This window comes from Lactuca sativa, chromosome 2 (assembly GCF_002870075.4).
Source record: "Lactuca sativa cultivar Salinas chromosome 2, Lsat_Salinas_v11, whole genome shotgun sequence".
NCBI lineage: Eukaryota > Viridiplantae > Streptophyta > Magnoliopsida > Asterales > Asteraceae > Lactuca > Lactuca sativa.
The window spans coordinates 122911753-122934167 of NC_056624.2; the positions used below are offsets into that span (position 1 = coordinate 122911753).

The 22415-nt window shown below is 33.5% G+C and overlaps 1 protein-coding gene and 1 long non-coding RNA gene across 12 annotated transcripts; both read left to right on the forward strand.

Moving 5' to 3' along the window:
* The first annotated feature begins 5814 nt into the window (after positions 1-5814).
* LOC111888027 (biotin synthase, mitochondrial) lies at positions 5815-9654 on the forward strand. The gene is made up of 6 exons (XM_023884145.3): positions 5815-6198; positions 6437-6616; positions 6726-6832; positions 6911-7116; positions 7184-7323; positions 9239-9654. Exons 1-6 carry the CDS (start codon positions 5995-5997, stop codon positions 9539-9541), a joined length of 1140 nt encoding a protein of 379 aa, XP_023739913.1. The 5' UTR covers positions 5815-5994; the 3' UTR covers positions 9542-9654.
* A 6778-nt stretch (positions 9655-16432) lies between these two features.
* On the forward strand, positions 16433-20225 carry LOC111888036 (uncharacterized). 11 transcript variants are annotated; one of them, XR_008230245.1, is made up of 10 exons: positions 16433-17341; positions 17797-17869; positions 17946-18042; positions 18140-18213; positions 18313-18619; positions 18689-18764; positions 18846-18912; positions 18991-19323; positions 19517-19575; positions 19901-20225. It is a non-coding gene; the product is annotated as an uncharacterized LOC111888036 (long non-coding RNA). The 11 variants fall into 11 exon arrangements; XR_008230237.1 differs by having other exon boundaries at positions 19129-19323; XR_008230243.1 differs by having other exon boundaries at positions 18140-18217; positions 18318-18619; positions 18846-19323.
* Positions 20226-22415: the final 2190 nt, after the last annotated feature.

Here is a 22415-nt window from a genome sequence, read left to right on the forward strand (position 1 = left end):
ATACACACAACTCATAAATGTTATTGAGTATGCTTATGCTATTTTGAAACAAAGATTTCCAATTCTAAAGCAAATGACTGCTTTCATTTTCCAAGAAAGAGAGACAAAATAATTGCATGTTTCACACTATATAATTCTATATGAAAATGCAACATTTACGACTAATTATTTATGTATTTGAGGAGGATACCATGTCTACTCTTAAAGTAATAGATGGAGAAATTGGGGAACAAAACTTACCCAAAATAGTAAGGGGCTCTCAAACCATGAATATGACCAATTCGCATGATCACATTGCTAATCATTAATTTTCAAATCCCTCAAAATAAAAATTATATGCAACATGCCTTGTTCAATTTGGATTTTAGTATGTTTTTATGGATTACAAAAAGATTATTTGCTATGATATTTTCTATGATGTTTTGTGATATTTACAGTTCAACAAGTTTATTTAGATGTTTTATTAAACACAAATAATTCATTTTGCAAAAACAATTCTCAATGTTAAAATGTTACTCATTTTCATTTTACAAGTTTATTCAATAATCTACCAAACAATATGAATCATTTTATACTTTTAATCAATCAGACTTACAAACTATTCAACGCTAAATCATTCAGGTATTACCAAACAACTTAACTTGTAATTCTTATTCCATTCTAAAAACATAATTCTTATTCCATCCTAAAAAACAAACAAATACACTTTGAAATTCCGATAAACAAAACATGTTTCAATTTGAAAGTTGAAACGTTTTAACAAAATCACACCTTACCATGAAGTTATAATAATTTAATTATTTAATTTGGATTAATAAGTTATCATCGCATTTTCACGCGTCACTCCTAACTTGGCCTTTGTGCTCTTTTAGGTAGTTGATCAGTACGACCGACAAAACTATCTATGAGACTGAACCAAACGGCCACATAGACTGTGTGTAAAAAACTTTCGTTCTGCTTCGTTTATCAATCGGTGATGTTTTCTTTGTAGTGAGAAAAAAAGATGATTCTAATCTGGTCGATTTGTCCAAATCAATGGGCTTTTTCGTCAATGTTGGATTTGCAAACGCACTCCTTGTACTTCTCCTCGTCGGCGACGGCTGTGGAAGCAGAGTGAACGGTACGAGAAGGTCCGAGAACTGATTGGAAAAGAGAATAGATTAAGTTTGTTTACGATTCTCCTCTTCTCGACCTTCTCTTTCATGGAGTGCATATTCTATTTTCCCTTTTCTCTTTTCCCCCTTTACATTTTATGATTTTATCTACTCTGGTGATTAGAGCATTTATATGTTCTACGTATCTTAGCGTTTTAAGCAGAAATGTAAGTAAACACATCTCAATTTTATCGTATCAGTGTTATGTTTAATGGTTGATATGAATTTCTAATGTTCTTGTTATCACTAATGATGGATATGTTGTGTAATCTTCCTTATGAAATGTGTTTAAGCCTTAATACTCATGCATGGATGAAAGGAAAGGATCAATATCACTTTTTTATGGCTCCATGCACTTCAAAATATCTGAAAAGGCTACTCATAACCTCTGGAGTAGCTCATACTCAACTAGACTAAGATTATAGGACCAAAGTGCACAAGAACCTTAGAACTAATATGATCTAATAAATTGTTCATCAAGCTCATAACTTTATACCTTCTGGAGATTGCTGAGGAGATGTAGGGTCTAGATCCAGAAGGCTTGAAACTTCTTAAGTGCTTTCTAAGAGCTTTATTCCATTAAAAATGAGCACAAAACTCTAAAAAGGAACAAAACTTCATAAATGGAGATTAGGGTTTGCAAGGGATCATTTGGGAGGATAAAGGATGCAGGTGGAATGGATTTATGAGGGTTAAAGTTATTTAAATAGGGTTCAAACCCTCAATATTAGGATTTTCCCATCAACCGAGTATGCCCTGCGTACTCAGAGGCACTCGCATTACCTTTTAATGACATACGCCCCAAGTACGCCTGAAGTAGGGATCATTTTTGCAACAATGTACATCCTGAGTCAAGAAAGGAAATTGATAGTTTCATTTTATTTACTTCTTTTTATAGTTTATTTTAGAATATTTCATTCACATTTTAGTTAATTTCGATGCATATTTTCCTTTTTGTTATTTTATGACCACTTTCAGGTACTTTCGAATTTCATGAGCATAATTGCAGGTTTACGGAGTCTAGCAGAGCGAGAATGTTCGGGACATATGGGAAGTGGTTGGATTTGGAGGATAACAAGGATCTTGGGCTTAATATCTAGTAGATATGGTGCGAAAATGAGCTTTAGAAGGATGGAGCAAGGATGAAGATGGCCTCTTAGTTAAACGATGATGGAAGAATTTTTCAAGCGTGCGAGAATTAATGATCAGGCGATTACCAGAGCTTTAGAGAATTTAGGAAAGACTAACTAGGCTTAAAATGAAGACAAATTGTTGAAAAATGGGTTAAGAGATGATTGGACTCGAACTGGGCTAAATGGGTTAAGTTGTGGAGGCCCAACAAATGAGAAGACCCAATCTCCGTCAGTTCACACGGCCCACGTGGGATCTTTAGGTGGCCCACGTGGGTTCTTGCAGGGGTAATTTCGGGATTTCAATTGGAGCTCTATATGGGTAAGGTTGGTGTTCCACTTTTCTCAACTTTTGCACATCCGAACTTGGGAGCTTCTCTAGAGATTTTAGAGCATTTTGAAGACCAAGAACCTTGAATAACTTCATCTTTTCACCCCTTAATCTTGTTTAATGTTTTGTACAATCTTTTACTTACTTTGTTGTCTTGAGTTTAGCCATGCTTGGCTAGACAAAACTTGGTTGACCTTTGTGGAATCCTTTGAACTTTTGTTGAATGTTGAAGACTCCATGAACTAGTTTTGAATCTTTATGAGAATGTTTTATGTATTAACATCTCATCACTACTTGTATGTTTTTATTCATGAGTTTAAATGTGTTTGTGGTGATTAGTTGGCTAATTTCTTGATTAAGTAAAGTATCTTCAATTTAGCAAGAAACAAATGATTTTTGTGTTAGTTTTGCTTCACATAATTAAAAAAACATTTTCTCCAACATGGTAGTGAAAGTATTTGACTCCTCGTGGATTTGGTGACTTTTTGGTTCATAATGCTAATTGTCTTTCACTAATTACATGTTTAATGGAAAATTGTGACTTTAACTAAAGAAATTGTTATGAGCTCCTCTAGCCATTTTAAAAACTAAGAAAAGTCTAGGTAACCTCAAGCTTCTTGGATTACTATAGCCAAATTAAGGATTTAAAACAAGTATTGCACCATTGGATTCTAATGATATGTTCATCAAAAGTCAAAGTAAGGAAACTTTAAGTAAACCATCTTTATCTTATTGATGTTACATCAAACTTATATTTTTGTTGAATTGTCCATTTAAATCTTTGTTTAATTCTAGCTTATTTCAAGTATTTCGAAAGATCAACCCCTCCCCCATTTTTAGTTTTAATTATCATTTTATAAGTATTTTTGCAAATATGTTTTTCATAGAGTTATTAAATTGAACCAATCTTTGCGGATTCAACCTATTTACCACTATACACTATTTTATTGTAAAAGATTTAGGGATATTTATTTTGTTGGCCTCGACAACCACCAGAATTTACCTGATTTGGTTGGGTGTTACACATGGTTGTTACTTGGAATTGATTCCTAAAATGGACATAGATCCTAAGTATAAAAATGACAACAAATTAATACCGTAATTAGCCCTTAATGCTAGAAGGGAATCGAATGTGTTAAATTTTAGCTTGGTATACTTTGAATTTTTTGATAAGTTGTGATAAATGTTTTTGGGTCATAAACCTAGAGGTGGGAATCGTGTCGTGTCGTGTCGGGTTCGTGTCATGTCGAAACACTAAACGGGTTGAAAGTGCTTGACCCTGACCCGACCCATTTAATTAACGTGTCGTTTCGTGTCAACCCGTTTATTTCGTGTCAAGTTCGTGTCGGGTTTCGGGTTAGGGCTAAATATGTCGTGTCATGTGAGGTTAAAAGATTGAGCATGTTGAAAGAGTAGGAGTTTGGTAGGCGGAAATGAAAAACTAATTGTTTTGAGGCATAATAGATGAAGCTATAGCAAGTTTAGATGACAAAATAAGTTTAGATGACAAAATTAAAAAAATGGGAGTTGGGGAGGCGGATGACAAGGTCATGAGGATGTGAGAGTGGTGAAAGAGACTAGGTAGTTTGGGAGAATGGAAAAACTGAAATGAAATATTGATCTAGACGACTAAGTCATTTCAACATTACAAAACAATTCAATTCGAAGGTTTTCTTTTACTTATGCTTTTGGTTTTGTATCTTTCTAATTTATTTAAATAATTTAAAAATCTTGCATCTAAATAAACGGGTCATTTTCGAGTCATATTCGAGTTGAAATTCTCAACCCTAACCTTACCCATTTAGTGTCGTGTCGTGTCAACTCGTTTATTTAAACGGGTTGAAATATCTTACCCAAACCCGTTTATTTCGTGTCGGGTTCATTTCGGGTTTCGTGTCGTGTCAATTTTTGCTACCTTTACATAAACTCACATATCTCACAAGACATCTGTGTCTTGTGTATCTCTTTTAATGTCATGTATCTCAAGTACTAGTTCCAAGATGTATATTAACTTGGTGATGTTGAAGTCCATGTGAGACTTATATGGAGTGATAAGTTACATTTGAATCGATCTTGTAATCTTAATTTGTTAAGCTATGATTTTTGCTTGATACAATTTCGGTAACACCTAACGGTTTTGTTTTGATAACTCATGTCTTATTTTAACTCTGTTGCATGATTTGAACACTGAAGTGGTTTAACCATAGCTTTGAAAAAGTTTGAAAATTTGGAGGTGTTACATGTTTTGTCCACTGAATTTGTAAACGTTCTTTAAGTTTGAGTGCTTAATATATACATCTTTTTAGGTAATATTGTTGTCACATTCACGTTTATATAAAAATATCACCTTTGTGACGCTTCATACATTAACACTCATAGATTTATGACTACATACCGTAATATAAGATATAGGCTAGTCGATTGACTAAAAAAGAAAGATTCAATCGTACTCATATAAAACTCATAAATGTAATGTTATTGACTGTGCTTATGCTATTTTGAAAACAAGATTTCCAATTCTAAAGCAAACGACTCCTTATCCTTTTCCAATACATAGAAACAAAATAATTGCATGTTTCACGGTCTATAATTCTACATGGAAATACAATATTTACGATCAATTATTAATGTATTTTGAACATGTCTACTCTTAGAGTACTAGATGGAGAAATTTTGGAACAAAACTTAGAAAGGGACTCTCAAGCCATGGATATATGACCAATTCTCATGATCACATTGCTAATAATTTATTTTCAAATGCCTTAAAATAAAAATTAGATGCAACATACCATGTTCAATTTGGATTTTAGTATATTTTTATGGATTATCATCATGATATTTCTTATGATGTTCTATGATATTTACAATTCATTAAGTTTATTTAAATGTTTTATTAAACATAAATAATTCATTTAGCAAAAAAATAGAATGTTAATCGTTTTCATTTAACACGTTTATTCAACAATTTTACCAAACAACATGAATCATTTTAGACTTTTAATCAGTCATACTTATTAAATCATTTAGGTATTACCAAACAACTTATAATTTTTATTCCATTCTAAAAACACAATTCTTATTCCATCCTAAAAAAAACAAACAAATACACTTTTGAAAGTTGAAACATTTCAACAAAATCTCACCTAACCATGAAGTTATAATATTTTAATTATTTAATTTGGATTAATAAGTTATCATTGCCTTTGCTCGCGTCACCTCTAACTTGGCCTCTGTGCTCTCTTTTAGGTAGTTGATCAGTACGGACGGCGGAGCTATCTATGAGACTGAAGCAAACGGTAACATAGACTCTGCATCATCAACAACCTTCGTTCTGCTTCGTCTATCAATCGGTGGTGTTCTCTTTGTAGTGAGAAAAAAGATGATTCTAATCAGGTCGATTCGTCCAAATCGACGAGCTTTTTCATCAATGTTGGATCTGCAACCGCGCTCCCTGCACTTCTCCTCGTCGGCGGCGGCTGTGGAAGCGGAGCGAACGATACGAGAAGGTCCGAGAACTGATTGGAAAAAAGAAGAGATTAAGTCCGTTTACGATTCTCCTCTTCTCGACCTTCTCTTTCATGGAGTGCGTATTCTCTTTTCCCTCTTTACATTTTATGATTTTATCTATTCTGGTGATTAAAGCGTTTATGTGTTTTACCTATCTTAGCTTTTTAAGCAGAAATGCAATTAACACATCCCGATTTTATCGTATCGTTGTTAGGTTTAATGATTGATATGAATTTCTAAAGTTATTCTTGCTATCACCATTAGCATGATGGATTTGCTGAGTAATCTTCCTTATGAAATATGTTTTCTCACAGGCTCAAGTTCATAGACATGCTCAAAACTTCAGGGAGGTTCAGCAATGTACACTTCTGTCCATAAAAACCGGCGGATGCAGTGAGGATTGTTCATATTGCCCCCAATCTTCTAGATACGACACAGGATTGAAAGCGCAAAAGCTCATGAACAAAGACGCTGTTCTGGAAGCAGCACAAAAGGTACATTTAACATTTAACATTTCCTCTAATCACCCATTCATTTTCTACACCCAATTTATTCTAATCACAAGAATTCACATTCTTACATATCTCTACTATCACTTGTTAGGCAAAAGAGGCTGGAAGCACTCGATTTTGCATGGGTGCAGCATGGAGAGACACCATAGGAAGGAAAACCAACTTCAAACAGATTCTTGAATATGTGAAAGAAATAAGGTATGTAATAACTTGTAATCTCTTATCTTTAACCTACAAATACCTTATGAAATCTGATTATGTGTAATGGTTTTACAGGGGTATGGGAATGGAGGTGTGTTGTACTTTAGGAATGATAGAAAAGCAACAAGCTTTAGAACTGAAGAAAGCAGGGCTTACAGCATACAACCATAATCTTGATACATCAAGAGAGTATTACCCTAATGTGATTACAACAAGAACATATGATGAACGATTGGAAACCATCAAGCATGTTCGTGAAGCAGGGATTAATGTTTGTTCAGGTACTTTTGGTTGAATTATTAGGTTAAAGAGTTGATTTTGTTTATAATTTTTTGATTTTATTTATAGGAGGAATAATAGGGCTTGGTGAAGCTGAAGAGGATAGGATTGGTTTGTTGCATACATTGGCTACACTTCCTTCTCACCCTGAAAGTGTTCCAATTAATGCACTTGTTGCTGTAAAAGGCACACCTTTAGAAGATCAAAAGGTATTATCATACAACTACAAAGTAGTTTTCATTGCTGTAATTGGGTTAATCTATCAAAGATTCTTAATATTTTCAAGGGTTAATCTTATAAAAGACCTTATATTTTGTGTTTTTGTCGGATTAAACCTCAAGTTTATTTTTTTCTTGAAAAAGACCTTGTGTTATTTTCATTTTATCTGATCTCATCCTTTGTCATTTTTTTTTTCCAAAAAAACTTATAAAATGTGAGGGCTTTTTCGGAAAAAGCTAAAAAAGTTGAGGGTTTTTTAGGAATAAGTTAGAAGGGTGAGGTTTTTTTTTTCAGAAAAAAGGACAAAGTGAGTGTTTTTTCGGAAAAATGAAATACTACAAGGGTTTTTTCAGAAAAAAAAAAAATAAAGTTAAGGTTTAATCCAGAAAAAACATAAAATATAAGGTCTTTTATGAGAGTATCCCTATTTTCAAAAGGTTTAACTGCATGAAATAGGAAGGCAACTTTCTTTATTTGTTTATTATAAAAAGTTGTACTATTATCTCTTCTTATTAGAAACATTGTATTTAAAATTTTCCCAATTATAAAAATGTCATTCAAAATACAAAACTATTTTCAATGCTATAAACAGGTTGTTTTTCAAAACATAATTTCCTAATAAGATAAAACTTGAAATTACAATGCTATAATTGAGTAGATTTTGTAAACCCCAATGCCTTAATATGAAAAAAATAAAATAAAACTTCAATGTTGTAGTAGAAAAAAAAAGTAATGTTTTTCAGCAAATTCAAGGAAAAGTTGTTAGAATTTTGGGTTAATCTCATAAACAACCTTATATTTTGTGTTTTTTTCCAGATTAAACCTCATATTTACTTTTTTCCCAAAAAAGACCTTATATTTTTTCCGAAAAAACCTTCACCTTTTTATTTTTTTTTTCCGAAAAAAACCCTCGACCTTCTAACTATTTCCAAATAAACCCTCAACTTTTTTAATTTTTATCGAAAAAAACCCTCACATTTTACAAGTTTTTTCGGAAAAAAATAACGAAACGGGCCAGATCGGAAAAAAAAAGAAAAATTTCAAGGACTTTTTCAGGTAAAATAATAAAGTTGAGGTTTAAATCCAGAAATAACACAAAATATAAGGTCTTTCATAAGATTAACCCTATATCATTTACCTTACAATTCCTTAATTCTTTAAATAAATAACCCAATGTTGCAATACAAACAAAACAAAAATATCTTCCGATTCTTTGCATTTATCCCTAAACAAAATGTTAAAAAAAAAATTGACATTTCATGGAGATAGATATAGTTGGGTAGATTTTTCAAAATTAATAAGAAAAAAAAATATAGTGCAATGTTGTAACAGAAAGAAGAGAGAAATTGTCACAAGAATCCCAATATTTTCGAAAAAGTTACACTTCAATCCCATTTTTTTTTTGAACATAAAACTCGCGATTACTTCATTTTCGCTCAAATTAACAATTTTTTTTTTCTTTTAACAAAAGTGTAAATTACTGAAATCGTCTCTATGGTTTGGTTAAAATTGCATATTCGGTCCCTAACTTTTATTTTGCACTCAGATCGTCCCTGTGGTTTGGTCAAAATTGCACGTTTGGTCCCTAACTTTATGTATGTAAGGGACGAAAAACGCAACAAAATCAAAGCATAGGGACGATCCAAGTGCAAAAGAAAAGTTAGGAACCAAAAATTGCAATTTTAACCAAACCAGAGAGACGATTTCAGTAATTTACTCAACAAAAAAATGACATATCATCGTGTTTTTCCAAATAGTCAGGACTTTTATGCTCAAAAAAAAAAAAACTCTGAGACTAAAGTGAAACTTTTCCGAAAATATCGTCACTTTCCTGACAATTGAAATAAATGAAAGTACATTCCTATATTTAGCATTTAGCCGTTTTCAATTTTTTTGGATATGAAGGCGGTTGAAATATGGGAGATGTTACGGATGATAGCAACAGCGCGTATCACGATGCCAAAAGCAATGGTGAGATTATCTGCGGGAAGAGTAAAGTTTTCGGTTCCAGAACAAGCTTTGTGTTTTCTTGCTGGAGCAAACTCCATTTTCACTGGTGAAAAGCTTTTGACAACTCCAAATAATGACTTTGATGCTGACCAGTCAATGTTTAAGCTCCTTGGTCTGATCCCAAAACCCCCCACCTTCTCACATGATGATTCACAAGAACAACCTCTTCTTCAGGAAGCTCTTTCTAGTTCTGGTTGAGGTTTTTCAAACATGTTGTATCTTGTTAATTGATATTCTTGTTTTTTTTTATTAGGGTTAAGTTGAAGATGATGTAGGAGTTAGATGTATTAATGATTTGGTTTTTGGTTGGACTTGTTTTTTTTTTTTTTTTTTGGACTGAAACTGAAATCAATACCAAGAAACAAAAAAATAAAAAGATAAAAAAGTGTAGTTGTTTTCGTTCAACCTAAAAAGATGGTAGTAGGTGAGGAACATGGACTTAGTCAAACAGATTAGGTTATGTTTGGTAAAAAATAAGGTGGATTATCAGTTATTTTATTGTGTGATTTGTTGATTGGTAAAATCGGAAAACTAGTTTTTGATAAGAGTTTGTTTTTGTAAATATTTCAAATATGTTATTAATTGTATCTATATTTTTCATTTTAGTTATACATGTAAATATGTATTTATTGAAATCTAACGAGTAATTCATAAGCTAGTTCGTCGACTAACAATTTTTCAAATAAAATATAGTTTGTCAAATAGGACTATAGTACTAGTACGTATCTTCAAAAGTAAATAATTGATATGACGTTATCAAGTTTGTCAAATAGGACTGTAGTAGATATCTTCAAAGTAAATAATTGATATGATGTTACTAGATGAATAAATCAAGGGCAATAATTCACTAATATTATAAGAGGCCACTTCCGCATATAATAAGAGAACTTACAAAACTACAAGAATGTGCTTTCTCAAATAATAAGAGGAATCACAAAATAAGCAAAAGATGAGAGAGAAATTTATATTATATTAGGTTATAATCCGTGGAATATGATTATAAAAATAATTAAAATTTTCTAATAAAAACTAATCAATTATTTATAATATATATTAAGAAAAATATAATTTACAATTAAATAAGGTATTTCACGTTTTGAAAACTGTGGTTGTTTTTTTCTAAACAATAGTAAAAATATTAAATATGAGTAACTAACGTGGTTATGTTGGTAAATATCCCTAAAAGGGTTAAACGCCTTAAAATTAATATAAAATTGCTAACATTTTTATGTATTATTAATCTTCATAATTAACATGGCATGAATATGTCTTACTTTATTTCCTACATAAGGCTCTTCATTCCTATTGCTATTCTGAAGAAAGAGATAATGACTTGAAAGGGTAACGAACTTTCGATTTTTTTCACATTTACTTACTAAATTGTTTTTCGTTATCTATTTGTCATTGAACTATTAAAACTATTCACATTTTACCCTTATGACCGGTAACAACCGGTCATAAGGGTAAAATGTGAACAGTTTCAATAGTTTAGTGGCAAATAGATAACGAAAAAAAGTTTAATGACTAAATGTGAACAAAATCGAAAGTTCGTTTGCCTCTAAAAAGTTCAATGGTTAAATGTGAGCAAACTTTCTATTGTATTATGTTTTAGCAAATTATTTATTTTTATTTAATTGTAGCAACATTTGTTGATTAAGAAATCTATGAAATAAAAAAACAAAATGTAACATCCGGATTTACAGGTATCATAATTTAAGTATTTTTCTTTTGAGTTAAGAAGAGAGACTCGATGAGTTGACGCCTCAACTCGTCGAGTAAGGTCGCGACTGGTGACTCGGATTAATGAATGGACTCGACGAGTCCGCGCTGTTGACAGAAACCCTAAATCTTTGGGCTCGAGTCATATTTAAAGGCACTTATGGCCTTCAATTGCGACTACCTTTCCCATAAGTGAGAGCCCTAGCGAGCTTGTGGTAGAGTGAAAGGAAAAGCTATTCTTGAGCTTTTTGGTGTGATTTTGCAAGAAAGGAGAAGAGTTCCAGCAAGAGGGACCAAGGAAGGTTATTGTTCTGAGTTATTCAAGCAAGGAGCTTCATTCTGAGGTACAAAAATGAACCCCTTTCCTTCCCTATTGTGTAGATTCCATTTTGGGGTTAAGGCTTGAATCACTTCATCTTTGGGGTTTTGAATGCCTCAAACCCCTCTTGCAAGTTTGTGTTATAGATCTGTACCCTTTTAGGTCCAGAGAGCAAAGAATATGAAGCTTTAGTAGAGTAAACTTTGGGGTTTGAAGTTAAGGAATTTGGACCCTTCTAGGTCTAGAGAGCCGAGAATATGAAGCTTTAGTAGAGTAAACCTTGGGGTTTGAAGTTAGGAAGCATTTATGGGATTTTTATGGTATATATAGTTACTTTCATCTTATACATAGATATGAAGTATTTTATATAAATTACGTGCTATGTGTGCATATTATTTGAATACTTGCTGTCTATGCTGGATGAACGATTTTATACATGTTTTAAAAGATTTAAACGGTATATTTATTTTATATCTACAAATATGTTGCGGATGAAACATGGGTAGATGAAATAGTTGGTGTGTGATGAAATAATATGATGAGAGATAGGTGATGATAGAAAGGTGATGATAATTAGGTAAATAGATGATGATGAATAGGTGATGTAGGATGAAAGGAGATACCATAACCTTAACCGGCAATGTGGCGATGTAGTCATCTACCAGAGTATAGATGGCGACCATGAACTATTCTAGACAACCCAGTGGAAACACCAGCAGGCCCCTAACCTGTAGGTGATGAATTACGAGTTCAAGCGATGTTGTAACTACGTATTCATGCGATGATACTCTAATCCCTTACTATGAATTACGAGTTCAGACGATGTTGTAACTACGTATTTATGTGATGTCACAAATTCTGCATGCCAAACCAATGGTTGTAATTCACATCAGTGAGAATGGTTCATTTTTTTTGTAAAACCAAAATCAGATTGGAAATTTTGATTTTTTATTTTGGAAAATGTCAAACCATTGGTTTTTTATTTCGGTTTCGGTTTTTTGTTTTTTTTTTTAAAATATATTTTCAGGGTTTTTTTTTTCATAGATTTCTTCATCAACAAATGTTGCTACAATTTAACAAAAATAAATAATTTGCTAAAACATAATACAAGAGGAAGTTTGTTCACATTTAGTCATTGAACTTTTTAGAGAGAAACGAACTTTCGATTTTGTTCATATTTAGTCACTAAACTTTTTTTCGTTATCTATTTGCCACTAAACTATTAAAACTGTTCACATTTTACCCTTATGACCGGTAACAGCCGGTCATAAGGGTAAAATATGAACAATTTCAATAGTTCAATGGCAAATAGATAACGAAAAAAAGTTTAGTGACTAAATGTGAAAAAAGTCGAAAGTTCGTTACCCTTTCAAGTCATTATCCCAAAAAGAAATATATGCATACGGTGATCACTAAGATTTTTTTTTTAATTACTTTTCTTTTAGTTGGAAATCATTAAGATTTTTTTTTTAATTAGTAACAATCATTTACCTTACGTAACCATAACCATTGCATGGAAGAAAGTAACTCTATACATAACATATGTATATTAAGTTTACAGTTTATATGTTAGAAGTTTAATAATTACCGATTTAAATTTTGAAATTTAATTCAAGACCATAATGCTTCATAAGTTAGTGATGCATAGTAGAAATTCAACACCCCTTGAATTTTGTTGTTGTTGTTGTTGTTTTGTTTTGTTTTGTTTTGATTTTTTTTTTTTTTTTTTTTTTTTTTTTTTTTTTTTTTTTGTGTGTGTGTGTGTAATTTGGAAATTTAAGCATGAATTGTACATCTAAGGTTTTGATAAACAACCCCAACAGTACACGTTTGTTCAACATGTTTTTGATAAACCCCAACATTTTTGATAAACAACCCCAACAATACACACTTATTCAAGATGTATGTAGTATTTAGTGGTAAAGAAGAAAATCTAAGTATGAAAACCAAAAGAATTTAGCCAATAAACCTCAAAGGAACAGAGGATACCAAAGCATTAGTGGAAGGGATCCCTATCTTGAACTTTTTCATCATCTTTATGGTTGAACAAAGGAGGCAGAAGATTAGAACCTACCATGTAACCATTTGTAGCTAATTCACGGTTATCTTAGGCATTTTATCGGTCACATGGTAGATGAAACAAATCATCCAAGTTATCCATATCAAGAACTCAAAGATTGAGCCTTTAAGAAGTCAAAACAGTTATGAATATCACAATTTCTAAGTGAATCTTCAAGACCGAATGAATTAAGACAATTAAATGAAAAATAAAGTAACTAAAATAAGGGTAAAATAAAGTACAACCTTAAGCCTTTAAGAAGTCACAAAACTTATGCCTAGGACATCATTCACACCGCATTAAGGCGGAGAAAACACCTCTTGGGCGGAGGAGGTGGCGGCAGAACATTAAATAATTTCCACTTTCTTTATCTCCCCTAGATTATGTAACATAGAAGAATTGTAGGATCTCCGGCGATGATTAAAACGACATATGTATGCATCGTCAAGTTGGTGGTCGCGAGTTTCTAAAGCACCATGGAGACCGGAGAGAAACGAAGAAAGAGTAAAAGAGTTTGAAAGAGTTCATGAGGGAAAAGGCCAACCAAGAAAAAACGACATGCATCACCAAGAAAAGTCGACATCTGACATCTGCATTCCGATTTGTTATAATCGGCACATGTAGCTACTCTGTTATTGCATCCATCTGAAGAACATCAAGCACGTTGTACTTACGGCTTGTTCGTTAGTTTTTTTTGTAAATTCGAGAAGGAAAATTTTGACAAAAAGAAATGGAGACGAAGGAAAATATTCAATATTCCGTGTTGTTCGAAGGAAATGAAAGGAAAAGAAAAGAAAATTTTAAGTTTTTATGTTCCCGAGTTAGGAGGAAAAAGAAAATAAACTTAAAATTTTCCTTCCCCTCACTTTCTTCCCAAATCCGCCCAATTTGGGAGGAAAATTTGGAAGGAAAATATGATTCAAAAATCCATCCCCTCCCCTCACTTTCCTTCCATTAATGAAACTCGGGAACACGATTTTTCTTCGACACCCCTCACTTTCCCTCCGTATCCTCCCATTTCTCTCATTAAGTAGAACTTGGGAACAAGGCGTTAGGATTTTGGTGGCTGTTGATTTGTAGGAGAGCTCCATCGATTTTAAATTTGAAGGGAGTGAGATTCCCAATAATTAGGGATATAAATTGATCCTGATTAATAACGAAAATAAGTGGGATGCGTATCTATTGGTAATTCGAAGTAATGTAGAAAAATCAAAAAATCTAAGAAAATGGCTAAAAATGATACGTGGCGAAGCAACTAACATGTGACAAAATAAAAAAACCTACTCTTTTATTAGATAAGGCTGAGTGGTATGCTCACCATGAACCCGGTAGTGGTCTGGGTGGACACGAAAAATTTTCGTGCACACCACCCCGAGGTTTTGTGGTGTTCTGTACTCGTGCTCCCTCGTGTTGGCGAAGACGATCCTAAACACCCAATCATATTAGTAATGCTTTAGAAGCCTGTTTTGATATTTTAAAACAAAAACCCGATACTAGAGGAATAATGAGTTTTAGTAGTATACAAAAGTGTGCAGCTGCGCTTAGGTATTTGGGATACTGTATAGCATTTGATACATCCACGAATACTTGAAAGTATCCGAGAGGACCGCAATTGATTATGTAGATTGGTTTTGTGCATGTGTGTATGGGGTTTTCACCAACAATATTTGTGTAAACCTATTCCACGTGATATTGAGATATTATATTTGGCTCATGAAAACAAGAATGAATTTCCGGGTATGCTTTGGACTCTAGATTGTACACATGTGGCTTGGGAAAAATGTCCAACCGCATGGCGTAGTCAATTCACTCGAGGAGATATAGGTGAACCAAGTAAATCCTAGAAGCTGTTGCATCTCAGGATTTATGGATATGACATTCATTTTTTGGAGTTGCAAGGTCTAACAACGACATTAACATTCTTGACCAGTCTCCTCTTTTCAACGATCTTTGAACCCGCAAAGCACCTGATATTCACGGTGAACGGACATTCGTACAAATACAGTTACTGCCTGTGACAACCTGAAATTTCTAACTTGTATAAGAATTCAATTCAATCAAAGTCAGACTCCTTTTTGCTATCTTTTAGCACTATTTAAGGTCTATTTGAGGGTTCTAAGCATAATACAATCAAGGTTTGAGCTTAGGAATGAGTTACCTTAAGTCATAACAAGTCAATAGGGCCAAACACTCCTTCAATAGGAGTGTACAACCGTACACATGGGTGTGCGGCCGTACCCCCCCCCCCCCCCCCCCCTTCATGGCCATACACCCCCTCATATATATATATATATATATATATATATATATATATATATATATATATATATATATATATGACACTTAGTCATTTTAACCCCTTTTCACACTTCCAAGCCTAGAAATCGGATTCTCTCTCAAGTATCATCAAGAATTTTCACTTGATCTTCAAATAAGTGTTCCTTTCATTGATAGTTAATACAATGCTTTAACAAGTGATGATCCATATTTTCATCCATGAAATATACCTCTTTTTGGTTAGATCTTCAAGAACACCAAGAACACACAATAAGTTTTTGAGACTCTAAACACCCCTTCAAGCTTCCAGATTGTGAGTATTCCTTCCATAGCTTGTTATATGCTAGAAACTCTTGATGTTTAAACATAAAATCGACCATTTTTCAAGATCATTAAGGGTGTACGGTTGTACACACCCTATGTGGCCATACACACCTCTTTTAAGGTCCAAAATGGTAACCAACTTCCCTCACTACTAGAAAACAGACCTTTAATGACGCGCTTTTTACGACACGCATTGATTAATGATACGCAAAAGGACGTGCCCTTAAAATAGTGTTATCTCTCCAAAAAATTTAAGGATTTACGTCACGCATTATTGCGTGCCCTTAATTTAGTGTCTTAAGGAAAAAAAAAAACACGGAGGGCACTTTATCTTAAACGCACGTCGTCTGTACCTGTCGCTTTATAATCTTTTAATAAAACACACTTTTAGTAGACAAGGGGTGAAACGAAATCCCCAAAATTTTGAAAACCCGCCTCGATTTTTCTATCTTCTATCTATCTTTCATCCTTGCAATCCACTCTCCCCTCTCTGATACTCTCTCCTCTAGATCTCCCTTCATTCTCTACCTCCCGTCTCTCTGTAAACCCTAAGCCATCGCCACCTCCCTTCTCTCTAGCACGTGCTAGGGGTTTTATTTTCTTTCAAGCTTCCGCTTCTCTCGTTTTCTCTCAACCCAGTACGTGCGAGGGTTCGGAATAACTGAGCGTATTCAAACAATCAATCTTCCATTTGAACTTCTTTCAACTCTGGATCATCGAGTATTTTTTCAGATTCCTTTTCCTGTTTTGTTCATTTAAGACAAAGAAAGATTGGGACGATGGGTATGTTCAAACCCTAGACCACATTCACGCCTCTCCATCCACACTCGCTACCTTTTCCTCTGTTTCTTCCTCTAACACCGTTGATCTAGGGCAAAATCTCCGCCATCTTCAGTTCATCTTCAGTAATATGGATTTGAAACCGTTGATTTTGGAAGGGAGAGATAGGGTTTCTGGAATTTTATCATGATATGAAACCCAATAACTGAAGTGATGAGAAGTCAGGGGTATTTTGGACCATACGAGTCAAATATATTGGAAGGGTCATGACCTGTGACAAGGAGGGGCAAGAAGGGCGGCCCATTATTTTCAGGGGGGCTAAAAATAAAGATAGTCCAATTTTTCACTTACTCACACGCGAGAAGGCGACATAGATCGATCGCAGCAGAACACATAAATCATCAACGATTCACGCCTTAACGACAACATCGACTAGCGAGGTCCCAGGGTTGATGTGATTCTGTGAAGGATCAATTTATGCGCTCCTACAGTCTTGCTTATTCTTCTGACTTCTAATCAAGTAAGTAATCGATTAATTGTTGTTATCCAAGTCTTCTATCCATGCGTTGGATCAATTTGTAATTGAATGCCGAAATCAGTTTGTTGAGTCGAATCTTCAGTTTGTAATTGAAATATTGAACGTCGGTTATCACTTATCAGTTTATTAATTTCTAAGTAATGCTTTGCAATCGGTTTAGTATTGTTGTATTAAACCAAAATGTTTATGAAATAACTATAGAAAGTCAAACTGTTTTGTATCAAATGACCCAAGTGAAACAATTTTTGAAGTACAATGACTCGGTATTTATGGATAAACTATAATTAGAAAGCTATATGATAGGTCTTTAGCTAATAAATTTTTGTTGGAAGTTTTATTTTCTATAAAATAAATTAGGAAATATGTAGGTAGTTAAATTTTATTTCAACACCATATCAATTGTTTTGTATTTGCTGATTCATGGAGTTTAACCGCAGGTTCACTCTTTTGTCTGAATCAGATTCTTGGAGCACCAAATGAGGAAATTTTGTTAATTCACGAAATATTTGGGTAACAATTCTCTCATTATTTTGATTATTTTCTTTTGTTCCTTTTTCATGTTCTCATTTTTCTTCATATTGTCTAGATTGTGTCTAGCAGGAGGGAGGGAAGTCCATGATGTAGTTGTGAAAAGTATTCAAGATCTGGCAAAAGCATTCTCACTTTATGATGTTGAAATGCTGGTAATTAATAATTATAATAATAATATCATCACTTCAAAACTTTTTACTTTGGAGAATCTACAGGGTTGACTTTTGTATGCCCCACAACTTGTTTCAGGTAAGAAGGGAAGAATTACTTCAGTTTGCTCAAACTGCAATCACTGGGCTTAAAGAAACTGGTGACATAGCACGGTAGGTGAGGCAAGAGTCTAAAACTGTAAAAAAATATGTTGAATTTCTTGTTTTTAAGCTAATTTTATATCTATTCTTTGTTGTGTGATCTGCCCTCAGAATAGATTTTGAAATCTCACAAATACATCAACGATTGAATAGAATGAAATGCCAGCAATCTGCACATGAAGCCAGTGACAATTCTTCTGAGGCAACAAGCACTGCATCATTAATGATTAAGCTGTTGATGAAATCAATACAACAATAAACCCTAATAGGAAACCATATGTGAAAAAACACACCTTTTCTGATGCAAGAAATAGAAGAACCTGTTACACATATTTAGTTGTGCTGCAGATTGAAGTCATTTTTACTGAAGAAATGATTGTTGAGATATGGGGATACAATAGAGACTCATGCTCAGAGAGTATGGTTCATCTAGTTTATTAAATGATTAATTGATTATATTTTGTATGATTGTGTAATTATTGTGCAGGTTGATATATTAAAAGTTCTAGTAGAATCTCTTCATAACTCGGCCTCCAAAACAAAAATGCGAACTTTGGACAGAGGTAATTATTTTATCATTTCTTTTGACTTTGTTTTTAATTTATACAAGTGTATTTTTCTTGACCTCACTGATGTGTTGGTAGGGAAGAGAAAAACGAAGCCCTTACTTTTCGTGTAGCTAGAAGCAATGAAGTCAGCCAAATTGAGAAGGTTTGATGGCATTTTGGAAGTTTATTACATTTATTTTATTATCTTTAGATGATTAGATTCTATTACCTTAATTTGAAGATTAGAACATTTTTAAGGAGTTGGGAGCTGAAATTAGTGAGCTTGAAAAGCAAAGAGACAAAATCGAAGCTGAATTGAGAGAGGTAATCTTCATTGTGAAGTCTAAGTTTCTAACTCTTAACACATGGTTTTTGTTAGCTCCTCCTTCCGATATTGCCCTTGTCACCCTGTTATCCGGTTGGGCTTGCAAAGGGCGTCCAAGGGAAATATGCTTGTCTTCAAGCACAAAAGGTTGTTGTCATGCAAGGGCATTTTTGGAATCCAGTAATGGTTGCAATCCACCTTGTTGTGCAATGGCATTTTTGGAAATATGCCTGTCTTCAGGCACAACAGGTTCTTGCTCTCTCTCTCTCTCTAACTATATATATATCTATATATATGCATATATATATATGTATATATATATATATATATATATATATATATATATATATATATATATATATTGGTATAAATACATACAAGGAGGGGAGGGGACTTATTTGGAATTTGTGATGTATTTATTGTACAACATCATGCAAAGAAGAAAAAGTGCTATGTGTGCAATACGAAAGAGGATGGTTGCTGGAGGGAAATAATGAACATGTAACTTTCAACCTTTTTCTTTTAGCTTTCTGATACATCTTATGTACTTTACTAGTGTTATGCAACTTAAATTCACTTTTTGAAGTTAATCAATCTTTGCTGATATGATGGAGTTTCACTTGATTGCTATCTGTTTTAAATTAACACTACACGACACATGCAATAGTCTTTAAAATTAATAGCTAGTTGGCAGTATGTTCACTCGTTATGTACCCTTTTTAAATTTGTTTAATTATATGTATAGCTAAACAAGCTAGCTAGGTGCATAATACGATTCATTTGAATCTTGAGTTTTCTACTGAATATTGCTTTGGACTCATAACAGCAGGTTGGGCGCAAGTTTTACACCAATGGGTTATAAGGTGGACTGAGGTGATAGATCAACCAGAGGGGTCATCCTTTTAAAAGATTGATTTTATCCCCTCTATATGTTAAAGGACTTGGTAGATCATCATCTGGTGGAATCTTGAGTTCCATTACTTATGGAGCCAATGAGATTGCTTCTTCTGCTCTAGCAAGTATCACAAGTCAAAGTAAGAAAAACAAAGGGAATTTCAATCGAGTGAATTTAGATAAAGATAAAGGTATAGGGGAATCGTCTATCTTCTTGCATGCCTTCTAGAACCTTTTATGCCATCGTTTTCTATTGAGGCAAGTAAATTCCCACTAATCTGTTTCTAATCTATAAAATACCGTTTTTACCCCTTCAAATAGTTCTTTCTATTTGTTTTATTGATACACAGGTCCTCAAGCAGCTCAATTTTCCCCTTCAACTATCCCTCTGTGATGATAAGGGAGATATCAAAAAGGCCAAAACCCCTTCGGAGTTCATACCTATTGGCCACAAAATTGGGACCCCTGTTCCATTATTCAAGGAATTGGTAATTAACTAATTATCAATAACAAAAATTCAATATTAAAAATATTTCTTTTTAATTTTTTTTCGTGTACAGAAAGATGAAGTGGAGTTTTTCCGGAATAAATTTTGCTGGCAGTCAAGCTGACCGAGTTGACTGGGCTTTTAAGGAAGAAGCTGAAGCAAAAAAACTTACTGAAAAGTTGAAGAACACAAAAATTTCAGGTCATTATTATTTTTCCCTGAAAACCCTGAACCTCTGAATATTTAGTGATAAAGCAAAACGGTTGGTAATTATTATTATTATTATTATTTTATTTAATTTTAATAATGTTTGCAGATAAAAGTGGAAAGAAAGAAAAGGGGGAGAAGTCTGGTGTTGGTGAAAAAGCAAAAACAAAGGGAGCTGTTGTGGAAAAGGAAGTAACAAAGGGAGAGGATTCTTTTCCATTATTAACTAAAATTACATGAAGTTAAAGTTAGGTCCTCTTCTTTGTGTTGAGTGCTTGTTGCTCTGATTTTGATCTATGTATTGAGTGCTTTTCTGTTGGTGCTGAGGTTTATCCTCATAAAAGCAATCATCCATATAGAGTTACGGTTAGTAATTTCTTGTTGGTATACAATTGTTGAAGTTTGTTGTTGTGTTCCAGTATATCCCCGGTGACTACAAGCCACCACCGGAGGACCACCGTTGAACACCCCCAAAATCCGGTGGCCACTGCCCACAGAACAGGTAAGGATGCTTTGATTTGTTTTTTTACTGATGTGTTGTTTTTCGGTGACCACCAGCCACCATCGGAAGACCAACGTTGAAGCCAACCCGGAGAAATCCCGCTGTCACTGCCATATAACAGGTATGTTTTTTTATGTTATTTTATTTTGGTTGGATGATCTTATAAATTTCTGATATCTTGTATGCCACGTATGATTATTTGTATAATTGTTTGAAATTGATTGTGTGAAAGTCATCTACTAAAGCAAGGTTGGTGTAAGAGTTGATGACGAGAACATTGTTCCAAGACCTTCAGTGAGTTATGATGATGTCCTTTAATAGCAATGTAGTATTAGGTTATATAGTTAGCAATGATTATTTGTATTTGACATTTTAGTGCAATGAATTATCTTTTTTATTTGTTGTATTTTATTTTGTATTTTGTATGACATTAACTTTTGTGCAATGGATTGTATTTTTTGTATAAGGTATTTTATTTTCTATTATGAGACATGAAATGCAAATTTATTTTGAAAATTAGTAAATCTAAAAATAATTTTTTTAAAAATAAAAATTACGATACGCAAAAATGTGTGTCGTCTTCATTTATGACATGTCCTTTCTTGACAACAGCTTTAATGATACGCAATGCGTGTCATAAATGCACGTCGTCTCTCGTTATGACAGGGCCTTCCTTGACGCGCATTTGCGCGTCGTCTGAACGTTTTACGACGCGCAATGAGCGTCGTAAAAGGCCTTTTTTCTAGTAGTGCCTTAAGGCTAAGCATGGGTCAAAACACATTCCCTAGAAGCTTCATAAGACTTTAAAACACATTTTGTGATGTTTCACCATGAGTGTGTGGCCGCACACCCACTTGGGCCATACACTCTGGCTGCACACACACATAAAACATACCATTCTGGCCGTACACTCCAATATATGGCCATATACCCCTTGTATGCAATCATATGTGATTGTAACACTTCAATATAAGTGTTTCCTAGTCCCTAAGGTGGTTCCTTATCAAGATTAGTTTTTATATACAATAATTGTATTCATATATGTGTTATTTTATGCTTAATAGGTTCTGTTTATGTTCGGTATATCACTTGGCACACTTAGCATTCTATATCAATCTTTCATCCGAATCACTCACTGCATGTGAGTTCATACCCATTAACTTACCTTTTTAAATGATTTTAAATGCTTTTATGGGGCAAGGGGGATACAAGTAGAAAACATGTTAGTTATAAAATCAATCGCAAGTGATT